The sequence below is a fragment of the Microcaecilia unicolor genome, chromosome 9 (assembly GCF_901765095.1).
Source record: "Microcaecilia unicolor chromosome 9, aMicUni1.1, whole genome shotgun sequence".
Lineage (NCBI taxonomy): Eukaryota > Metazoa > Chordata > Amphibia > Gymnophiona > Siphonopidae > Microcaecilia > Microcaecilia unicolor.
In genome coordinates this window covers 24,740,085-24,752,357 of record NC_044039.1, presented here as the reverse complement: position 1 = coordinate 24,752,357, position 12,273 = coordinate 24,740,085, and the positions used below count along the sequence as shown (strand labels likewise).

At 45.7% G+C, this 12,273-nt stretch overlaps 1 protein-coding gene across 1 annotated transcript in view; it reads right to left on the bottom strand.

The window, feature by feature from the left end:
• LOC115477790 (cilia- and flagella-associated protein 54-like) overlaps positions 1 to 12,273 on the bottom strand; it is a 223,810-nt gene that overhangs the window by 208,520 nt on the left and 3,017 nt on the right. Inside the window, exon 2 of the mRNA XM_030214872.1 lies at positions 9,130 to 9,203. Within this exon, the coding sequence (XP_030070732.1) occupies positions 9,130 to 9,203 (74 nt within the window). The remainder of the gene's footprint in view (positions 1 to 9,129; positions 9,204 to 12,273) is intronic.

The window sequence follows — 12,273 nt, the reverse complement described above, 5'->3', positions numbered from 1 at the left end:
TAAGGTCATTAAAGCCAATTAATTCATAGTTAATGGCTCATTACCTGATTTAGTTGCGTGCACATCTTGGATTTGCATCAAACTTTCGGCACTATATATACAATCTGGGGGGTTGTGCATTGTCAATATATGCACACAGTTTTACCGCTAGACAGGATGCCGTTTTCACCCTAGCCTTTGAAAGCCAACGTCATAATCTATAATGTGGTTTGGCCTTTTGCTGAAAAATAACATAGTAACATAGTAGATGACGGCAGAAAAAGACCTGCACGGTCCATCCAGTCTGCCCAAGAAGATAAATTCATATGTGCTACTTTTTTATTTGTACTGTCCTCTTCAGGGCACAGACCCTATAAGTCTGCCCAGCACTATCCCCGCCTCCCACCACCAGCTCTAGCACAGACTGTATAAGTCTGTCCAGCCCTATCCCCGCCTCCCAACCACCAACCCCGCCTCCCACCACCAGCTCTGGCACAGACCGTATAAGTCTGCCCAGCACTATCCCTGCCTCCCACCACCGGCTCTAGCACAGACTGTATAAGTCTGCCCAGCACTAGCCCCGCCTCCCAACCACCAGCTCAAATGGTAAAGAAATTTTTTTTAATGTGTTACAATTGAGAACTGATGGGCATGACGACTACTCTTGCTGTACCACTTTTCCTGAAAGACATATTGTAGAAAAATGAATAAAGACCAAAGACAAACGTTACCTTCGAATCTGAAGAAAACAGAGCTGGTTTAAATGTCATAGAAGAAGTTGTTCTGGAAATTAATATAGGCGAAGGCGGGACACTGCTTTTCTTTCTGTGTAGAGAGTCTGTTCGTTTGACAGATGATAATAGTGCAGCTTCTTCAGCTTCTGCTTTCTGTATTAGCATAAATGCTTCCTATAACAAAGCATGATGAGAAACTCCTTTTGGCAAAGTCCGTAATATACAAGGAATTAAGTACAGGCAACAGTGCACAATAGACCTGCTAATCTCACTATTATTTCTTTGGGTAACGTGGAGGGGCATAATTGAACGAAAACGTCTATCTCCATGGGCGTTTATCTCCGAGAACGGGTCCGTGAAGGGGCGGACCGAACCGTATGGATCCTCAGAAGCTTAGCTGAAATTGGGTGGCGGAGCAGTTGGGGGGAAGAGGGGGTGGTGGTTGGGAGGCGAGGATAGGGGAGGGCAGACTTATACGGTCTGTACCAGAGCCGGTGATGGGAGGCGGGACTGGTGGTTGGGAGGCGGGAAATACTGCTGGGCAGACTTATATGGTCTGTGCCCTGAAAAGGACAGGTACAAATTCAAGGTAAGGTATACACATATGAGTTTGCCTTGGGCAGACTGGATGGACCATGCAGGTCTTTTTCTGCCGTCATCTACTATGTTACTATGTATTTTCGAAAAAAATAGACGTCCATGTTTTATTCGACAATTTGGGAGCTGGGCGTTTTTGCTTTTCAGCGATAATGGAAAATGAAAGCGCCTAGCTCAAAAACGAATAAATCCAAGGCATTTGTTCGTGGGAGGGGCCAGGATTCGTAGTGCACTGGTCCCCCTCACATGCCAGGACACCAACCGGGCACCCTAGGGGGCACTTTTACAAAAACAAAAAAAAAGGTAAAAGAGCTCCCAGGTGCATAGCACCCTTCCCTTGGGTGTTGAGCCCCCCAAATCCCCCTCAAAACCCACTGCCCACAAGTCTACACCATTATTATAGCCCTAAGGGGTGAAGAGGGGCACCTACATGTGGGTACAGTGGGTTTGGGGGGTTGGACGACTAATAAGCATTAAGCAGCACAATTGTAACAGGTGGGGGGGGGATGGGCCTGGGTCCACCTGCCTGAAGTCCACTGCACCCCCTAACAACTGCTCCAGGGACCTGCATACTGCTGCCAGGGAGGTGGGTATGACATTTGATGGTGAAAATAAAAAGTTGTGAAACATCATTTTTTGTGGTGGGAGGGGGTTTGTGACCACTGGGGGAGTCAGGGGAGGTCAATCCCGATTCCCTCTGGGGGTAATCTGGTCATTTAGGGCACTTTTTGGGGCCTTATTCGTGAAAAAACAGGGTCCAGGAAAAGTGCCCTAAATTCTAGCTACAAACGCATACTTTTTTCCATTATTGGCGAAAGGCGCCCATCTCTCCTCGGCCGATAACCACGCCCCAGTTCCACCTTTGCCACGCCTCCGACACGCCCCCGTCAACTTTGTACGCTTCCGCGATGGAGTGCAGTTGAAAACGTCCAAAATCGCCTTTCCATTATACCGATTTATTCGTTTTTGTGAGATAAACGTCTATCTCCCGATTTGGGTCGAAATCTAGGCGTTTTTCTCTTTCAATTATAAGGTGGATAGTAACATAGTAGATGACGGCAGAAAAAGACCTGTATGGTCCATCCAGTCTGCTCAACAAAATAAACTCATATGTGCTACTTTTGTGTATACCTTACCTTGTTTTTGTATCTGCCATTTTCAGGGCATAGACCGTAGAAGTCTGCCCAGCACTAGCCCCGCCTCCCAATCACCAGCCCCGCCTCCCAACCACCAGCTCTGCCACCTAATCTCAGCTAAGCTTCTGAGGATCCATTCCCTCGGAACAGGATTCCTTTATGTTTATACCACGCATGTTTGAATTCCGTTACCGTTTTCCTCTCCACCACCTCCCGCGGGAGAGCATTCCAAGCATCCACCACTCTCTCCGTGAAAAAATACTTCCTGACATTTTTCTTGGGTCTGCCCCCCTTCAATCTTGTATCATGCCCCACCTAGTCTGATCTTGTTAAAAACCACCATGAACTTCAAGGTATGGTGCAGTCTATAAATACAATTTGTATTGTATTTTACTGAATGCAAGGACTACATGCTCTGAACAATTACAAATCAAGAGAAATATATTTATTTTCTAATAAATAAACTTCACTTCATTGTAATATAATTTTCCTGCTAACACTATAAGCTTTGACCAATACTTGTGCTTGAAAATAATCAGGTTCCTTTCTCATAGAATCTGGATTCTGCACACCACAAGTTTGATTAAAAACACTGCATCTGCATCATACCCAGAGCCTGGAAATTCTTTAGAATCATCCAAACAGTATCCAAGCCAGACTATTTATGATAATTTAAAATAATGAAAGACCATATTTTACCTCCGAGCAAAATAGCCTCTGCACACATGGCTATCAGCTAATGAAAACTGAAACTAAAAGCCACAGTGCTTTTACAACAGCTGACTTTGCACCGCATTTGGAAAGACAGCTGATGTCATATCTTCACAGAGAGACAAATTGCTAAGGAACCCATCATTCCAAATTTATGGATTTAAATTCCTGCTAAACTTTTGTATCAAAAGCATTTATTTGGATCATCCTATTTAGCATATAAATTACTATGATAGATCATAACTGTATTACTAACAATCGCATTACACACACAAAAAAAAACAAAGAGGTGCTTCCCCCCCCCCCCCCCCCCACCGACCTCTTGCAGCAGTCTCACGAGGTTGCCCCTAGAGGTCATGGCAGCCACTTTGAGAGCAAAACCAGCATGGCAGGAGTGACTGGGGGATCACTCCTGCTCTAACTACACCCCTAGATTGCCAGAGATTGTAAGATAGGCCTGAGGGGGAGGGGCACCTATAGGTGGACATGGTGGAAAGGCAACTTTTGGAGGGGAGGGGGAGGAAAAGAGACAAACAGGACAAAGCACAAATTTTCAGCTTTCACTGAAAACACACAGCCAGTTTCAGCAGAAACTGAAACCACTGCCGTAGCCTTTTGGCCGAAACCAGACAGAAAAAGGATTTTTGGCCAGTTTCGGCACCATCACCGAAACCGAAATTCGGTTGGCCTCTATGGTATGGGCTCCTTTTACTAAGCTGTGGCTACAGCGTAGCCGTAGCACACCCTTACTCTGTCTTTCCTGCATGCTAAAGCCCATTTTTACAGCAGCCAGAAATTAGCCGATTTTCCATTTTCCAGATGGCCATGCAATGTTGCCACTAGCACACAGCCAATAACAAAAATTAGCACAGGAGCACTTACTGACATCTGTTTTGTAGGGGGTAAAGACTAATGCACCAATCCTGTGCTAAACAGTTTGCGCATGGTAATGCAGATATGCTAACTGATTAGTGCAGAAACGCTCACTCTCCACTCCCAGATATGCTCCTTCTGCATAAATTATTTTTCAGTTCACAGTTTGTGTGTGCAGATTGCACAATTACCGTGGGATGTATCGGCGGGCATATCCCGAATTAAGCCCTTTTAGTTTTAAACATTTTTATTGAGAATGCACAATAATTACATACTCATTTAACTCAATAACCACATCCAAAATACAACCATCAATGCTAAGTACAATTGGACACCCATTCCCAACTTTTGTTGTACTATCCTTCATCTACCAAAAAGATCCAACCCCCCTCCCTCCCCCTCTCCCTATGCTCCCTTATCCTATTACTATCCCCTGCCCACTCCCCCCTATCCCCCCTAAACCATCCCGCCTCCTAACAGCCTCCTTTAATCCACTCCCCTCAACAATCCCCCCCCCCCTCCCCAAGAGTAACTCCTGGCTCTCCAAAGTATATGTAGACACAGCACTCGACCATATGCCTCACAGCACGTTAAGTACTAGGCTCTTGCCTCTAGTAGATAAGGTATCTATGTAGGCCCCCCCACACCTTCAAGAAAGATTTTTTACGTTTTTGGGAACTCCTAGACTCTCTCGCCTCCCACATCATCAACTGGTGCACCAAATTACACCAATGCCAATATTCCGGAGCAGCGTCCGATGTCCAGTAACACAGTATACACTTTCTCGCTAATAAGCATAATTTGCGAAATAGCAAGGTGCCCTCCGCCAAGTTCCCCCTAAAGGAGCCAGGCATGTCCAGTAACAGTTGAGCTGGAGTTCCCACTACCTGAATTAAGCCCTTTTAAGCTGCAGTAAGCACGCACTAGGAGCCCTATAAATTGCAGTAAATAATTTGTTTGAATATACATAACAGGAATCCAGGGTCCAGCTTAATCACTGATCTTAAAATGATTGGCAGCTGAGCTCCCAATCTAGGATATATGATGATCTTACTGCAAGGTGGGGGTCGGGATTTAGGGAGATTAGGTACTGTTATAGAGCCTCTAAAACTTATCAGGCGGATCCCTGAGATCTCGGTGAGCATTGAGTTAAGGGAGTGCCAATTTCGAACTCTACATAGGGCACATTTCACCCAAGATCGAATGTTTAAGATAGGGGCAGTAGAGACCCCGGTATGTCAGAAGTGTAAGCATGGGACTAGCTCATTTTTTCATTCCTTTTGGGAATGCCAGAAGGTGAAGGTTTTTTGGAGAGCTGTTTTAAACTATCTGGAGAGGCTGTTGGGCTGCGATATACCGCTTTCTCCTGCAGCTGTATTATTGGATAATTATGAAATCTTTCGCATTCGCAATAGGTCACATAGAGGGGCATAATCGAACATCGCCGGCGATCTATTTTGGCGGTGGTGCAACAGCTGACCGGAACCGTATTATCGAAAAAGATGGCCGGCCATCTTTTTTTTCGATAATAGGGTTTAGCCCGGCCAAATGCCAGAGTTCGCCGGGTTTGAGATGGCCAGTTTTGTTTTTCAGCGATAATGGAAAAAAATGCCGGCGATCTCAAACCAGGCGAAATCCAAGGCATTTGGTCGTGGGAGGAGCCAGCATTTGTAGTGCACTGGTCCCCCTCACATACCAGGGCACCCTAGGGGGCACTTCTAAAAATGTTTAAAGAATACAAAAAAAGCTCCCAGGTGCATAGCTCCCTTACCTTGGGTGCTGAGCCCCCCAAATCCCCCCAAACCCACTCCCCACACCTCTACTCCATTACCATAGCCCTTATGGGTGAAGGAGGGCACTTACATGTGGGTACAGTGGGTGTTGGGGGGGTTTGGAGGGCTCAACACTTAGCACCACAAGTGTAACAGGTAGGGGGGGATGGACCTGAGTCTGCCTGCCTGAAGTGCACTGCACCCATTAAAAACTGCTCCAGGGACTTGCATACTGCTATCAGGGACCAGAGTATGACATTTGAGGCTGGCATACAGGCTGGCACAAAAAAGTGCTTTATTTTTATTTTTTTCGTGTGGGAGGGGGTTGGTGACCACTGGGGGACTATGGGGAGGTCATCCCCCATTCCTTCCAGTGGTCATCTGGTCAATTGGGGCACCTTTTTGAGGCTTGGTCGTGAAAATAAAAGGACAGAGTAAAGCCGGCGAAATACTGCTTAATGCCGCTTTTTTTTTCCATTATCCGCGAAAACCGGCCATCTGGTAGCCACGCCCACGCCCGCCCATGTCCAGCCTTCGCTTCACCAGTGACGCGCCCCTTTGAACTTTCGCTGGCGAGGCAACAGGAAAGCGGTGATGCTGTCAAAAAAGCAGCTTTCGATTATACCGATTTTGCCGCTTTTCCGAGATCACCAGCCATCTCCCGATTTATGTCGGAAGATGGCCGGCGATCACTTTCGAAAATGAGCTGGATATGTCTTGCCCCATCCTTGGCCACCTTTAAATCTAGACTGAAAGCCCACCTCTTTAACATTGCTTTTGACTCGTAACCACTTGTAACCACTCGCCTCCACCTACCCTCCTCTCTTCCTTCCCGTTCACATTAATTGATTTGATTACTTTATTTATTTTTTGTCTATTAGACTGTAAGCTCTTTGAGCAGGGACTGTCTTTCTTCTATGTTTGTGCAGCGCTGCGTATGCCTTGTAGCGCTATAGAAATGCTAAATAGTAGTAGTAGTAGTAATACTCTGTTTCTTAGAAAGGCTGGGGTTCTGGGCAAGAAAGTGATCCTTGGGGTCTGGGTTGGGGAGGAAGCTCCATCTTTTTGGACATGGAGAAATCGATTGCATGGCTTGATGCTTTTAGAACGCCAGTATGCAAGACAAACCCCTAAAAGATTAAAAGTTTTTCATGCAGTATGGGGTGTGTACGTTGAGTCCCTTCCGAATAGGGCCAGGAGTCTTCTCTTGAACTCTTTATAGATTGATGGCTGATTTGTGAGGGGTTGAGATGCTCCATTATAGTCAGATATGGTAGAGCATACCGGGTGGGAGACCGAAGTCGCGCGGGTCCTGTCCTGGTTGGATCCCCTCCTCCTTTCCCTTTCTTTTTTTTTTTGGGGGGGGGGGAAGAGCTGACGAGGGAAGTGGGAGGGTTTGGGAGGGGTGGGATTGTTTGTGGTATAAATCTTGATGATGGTCATCAGATGGTAATAACAGTTGAAGCTGTTCAAATTGATTGTATGTATTCAAATGCTATACTATTTGTTTTATTTATTTATTGCACTTGTATCCCACATTTTCCCACCTATTTGCAGTCTCAATGTGGCTTACACAGACCTGTTATGGCATTGCCATTCCAGGGTAAGAGTTACAATTGGTGTTACAAAATCTCAGGATAACAAAAAGAACTAATCAAATAGTTAAAGAAAGAAGGCTTTCAGGGCAGGGTGGAGTGGTGAAGTGTTATAGTTAAGTTATGGACTTTCGAGGTAGGCTTTGTTGAAGAGGTATGTTTTCAGAGATTTGCTAAAGTTGGTTATTTCGTTGATTGTTTTCAAACTAGTTGGACAGACTTGTACGGTCTGTGCCAGAGCCAGTGGTTGGGAGGCAGGGCTGGTGGTTTGGAGGTGAGGATAGTGCTGGGCAGACTTATACGGTCTGTGCCAGAGCCAGTGGTTGGAAGGCAGGGCTGGTGGTTGGGAGGCGGGGATAGTGCTGGGCAGACTTATACGGTCTGTGCCAGAGCCGTGGTGGGGAGGCGGGACTGGTGGTTGGGAGGCGGGGATAGTGCTGGGCAGACTTATACAGTCTGTGCCAGAGCCGGTGGTTGGGAGACAGGGCTGGTGGTTTGGAGGTGAGGATAGTGCTGGGCAGACTTATACGGTCTGTGCCAGAGCCAGTGGTTGGAAGGCGGGGCTGGTGGTTGGGAGGCGGGGATAGTGCTGGGCAGACTTATACGGTCTGTGCCAGAGCCGGTGGTGGGAGGCGGGACTGGTGGTTGGGAGGCGGGGATAGTGCTGGGCAGACTTATACGGTCTTTGCCCTGAAGAGCACAGGTACAAATCAAAGTAGGGTATACACAAAAGGTAGCACATATGAGTTATCTTGTTGGGCAGACTGGATGGACCGTGCAGGTCTTTTTCTGCCGTCATCTACTATGTATGTTACTATGTAGTTGGTAGGTCATTCCACAGCCGCGTGCTCGTGTAGGAAAAGCTGGACGCATGTGTTAGTTTGTATTTTACTCCTTTGCAGCTGGGGAAGTGTAGATTAAGAAATGTGCGGGCAGATTTTTTAGCATTTCTGGGAGGGAGGTCTACGAGGTCTAGCATGTAAGACGGGGGCTCTCCGTAAATAATTTTATGAACAATCGTGCAGATCTTGAACATGGGTGCGCTCTGTATTGTTGTATGGTTTATATTGAATGTGTCATCAATAAAAATTGTTGAATCATAAAAATGAATGTATGATTTTACAAGGATTTGTGGATGAGTGTAACACAATAAATATTTCTGTAGATAAATACAGGGCAAATTTAAAATGCAAATCTAAGGAAAACAATTCTGGGATTATAAAGACCAAGCAAAACAAGAATTCAGGTCACCTTAATAAGCTGATCTGGAGGAGGATTGATCAAAGCACGATTAAATGTCCAACGCAGCCTTCTGCAGCAGGAAGATTGCTTTAGATAGATCGTTCTGAGGTGATTTGTATTCATTAGCTCTGGTTCTGTAAATCAAAATAATAGAAAGTAATGTGGTATTATGCACAAGTTGAAATGTTTTCTAGGGGCCTGGCCCGTGGCTCTTTAGGAGCATTCAGCCCTGCAATGAAGAAGGCAATTCATTAGAAAAAAAATGATGCCCTTAGACTCCAGGATGTCTAGTTCTTGTGGCCTATGGGAGGGGGGGAAGAGAAAAGGAATGGCAGCTATGGACCTGAAAACCTCCCAAAAAAAGCAATTTCTAGTCTCTGTGCCAAGAAGGGAGTTTGCATTACTTGGTCTGTCACATGAAAAGATTAAAGAAATAAAACAAGGTGAAAGAAGGCAAAAAGATCATTATTTTCATATATTAAAGCGTTACCTGTTTAAAAAGCTGATGCTTCTTTGTAGATTCGCTAGGATGTGTCATTTTATACTTCATACTTTTTCCTTCACCTGCAAGATAAAGCAATATTTTTTTTGAATTACAAAGATCAATACTAGATCCAATGAGCCAATCAATATAAATAAGGTGAAGTTCACAGTTCAGCTTTATTTAATATACCACAAAAAAATAATAAAATACCTAAGCGGTTTCCAAATCAAAATTATTAGGGTTAAGATGAAAGGATATAGACAAAATTGGGTTACAGGGGAAATTTAATAAAATCCAATAGAGGAGTGGAATTTAATTAATATTAATCTAGGGAGGAAGATAAGGTAGCGAAGGAGAAGTGAAAGACACAATTAACAGGACCGTGCAGGGGTAAACTCGTTGCGAGGGATGGCGAAGAAAGAAAGGGGAGGTTATTGAGGAGCAGAGGCAAATGCTTTTGTGAAAAAGTGAGCTTTAAGAATAGCTTTAAATTTTAAGTTCGTATGTGCATAGGGATATCATTCCATAGGGTAGGATTCCCCAACATCAATATCACAGTTTAAAAATAGCACTTAAGTATCATATATATGTTAAATTAATGACATTATGCAAAGTCACTAAGGGATCCTTTTACAACGGCGCACTGAAAAATGGCTTGTGGCAGTGTACACACGGATTTTGGGTGCATGCCAATCCATTTTTTAGCGCACCTCTTTTTTTTGCTGAAAATGGATGTGTGGCAAAATCAAAATTGCCGTGCATCCATTTTGGGTCTGAGACCTTACCGCCAGCCATTGACCTAGTGGTAAAGAATCCGTCGAGCCCGAAAATAAAAAAATATTTTTCAGAAACGCGTATCGGACGCACGCCAAAAATGAAATTACCGCAAGAGCCACGTGGTAGTCGGACGGTAACTCCATTTTGGCACGCGTTAGGTGCATGTAGACACTTACGCTGCTTAGTAAAAGGACCCCTTTGGTTTTCCCAAGGAGTATCCCTAGCCACACCCTCTCCAAAGGACATCACATGATGTGACACATGCAAGCGAGCCTTCTCCAGAATAGCCCCCACAATCTGGAATGAACTCCCAGAAACACTTCGCTTAACATATGACCAATGGCGTATCAAGAGCAGGGCAGTGGGGGCGGGTTGCCCCGGGTGCAGGCAGCAAGGGAGTGCGCAGAGTCGGCCATGCCCACTCTGATGTTACTTCCTGTTCCACGGCAGGGGACCGGCAGAGCCGACAGCCGTGTACCTGCTCCGTGCACCCCCTTGCTAGGAGGAAAGGTTAGATGATGCACTTTGAGGGGGGGGTGGCGCGCCTCAGGGAGGTCACGCACCAGGATGGGTGCAACTAACTAGGAACGATACTGCATATGACTATCTCTGCTTCAGGAAGCAGGTGAAAGCTTGGCTGTTCAACCAGGCCTTTAATGGAAGAAGTAAATAACTTGCTAATCTCTCTCTCTCTCTCTCTCTCTCTCTCTCTCTCTCACACACACACACACACACACAACACACACACACACACACACACACACACACAAAAGGAATGACACTAGCTGCACATACTATAACAGGGCAAGTTTATCCATTCCTACCCTAGCTAAGATAATATTCAAACACCTTTCTGACCTCATATGCTACTTTCTTTAAATTAATAACTTATTTTCTTATTCCTGCTATTCTATCTTATCTATCTATGGGTCATGTTTACATAGTAACATAGTAACATAGTAGATGACGGCAGAAAAAGACCTGCAAGGTCCATCTAGTCTGCCCAAGATAAACTCATATCTTGAATTTGTACCTGTCTTTTTCAGGGCACAGACCATATAAGTCTGCCCAGCAGTATTTCCCGCCTCCCAACCACCAGTCCCGTCTCCCATCACCGGCTCTGGTACAGACCGTATAAGTCTGCCCTCCCCTATCCTAGCCTCCCAACCACCAACCCCTCTTCCCCCCACCTGCTCCGCCACCCAATTTCAGCTAAGCTTCTGAGGATCCATTCCTGCTGCACAGGATTCCTTTATGCATATCCCACGCATGTTTGAATTCCGTTACCGTTTTCATCTCCACCACCTCCCGCGGGAGGGCATTCCAAGCATCCACCACCCTCTCCGTGAAAAAATACTTCCTGACATCTTTTTTGAGTCTGCCCCCCTTCAATCTCATTTCATGTCCTCTCGTTCTACCGCCTTCCCATCTCCGGAAAAGATTTTTTTGCGGATTAATACCTTTCAAGTATTTGAACGTCTGTATCATATCACCCCTGTTCCTCCTTTCCTCCAGGGTATACATGTTCAGGTCAGCAAGTCTTTGGTCATACGTCTTGGAACGCAAATCCCATACCATTCTCATAGCTTTTCTTTGCACCGCTTCCATTTTTTTAACATCCTTCGCAAGGTACGGCCTCCAAAACTGAACACAATACTCCAGGTGGGGCCTCACCAACGACTTGTACAGGGGCATCAACACTTCCTTTCTTCTGCTGATCACACCTCTCTCTATACAGCCTAGCAACCTTCTCGCTACGGCCACCGCCTTGTCACATTGTTTCGTCGCCTTCAGATCCTCGGATACTATCACCCCAAGATCCCTCTCCCCCTCAGTACCTATCAGACTCTCCCCGCCTAACACATACGTCTCTCGTGGGTTTCTACTCCCTAAACGCATCACTTTGCATTTCTTCGCATTGAATTTTAATTGCCAAACCTCAGACCATTCTTCTAGCTTCCTCAGATCCCTTTTCATGCTTTCCACTCCCTCCCGGGCGTCCACTCTGTTGCAAATCTTAGTATCATCCGCAAATAGGCAAACTTTACCTTTCTAACCCTTCGGCAATGTCACTCACAAATATATTGAACAGAATCGGCCCCAGCACCGATCCCTGAGGCACTCCGCTAAGGACACGCTGGCGTTTTTAGCGTGTGCTAAACGCTAAATATACCCATACATAAAAAACGCTAGCACACCTTAGTAAACAGGGCCTATATGTTCCACCTCTGCTTACACCCTGTGCTGTCTATTAAAATGTTTTATTGCATATTGTATTGACACTGTAATGTAGCAAGGAAGGGCGTAATCGAATGGGGCGCCCAATTTTCCTGAGGGCATCCTCGCAGGACATCCTCGCGAAGGGCGGGGAAA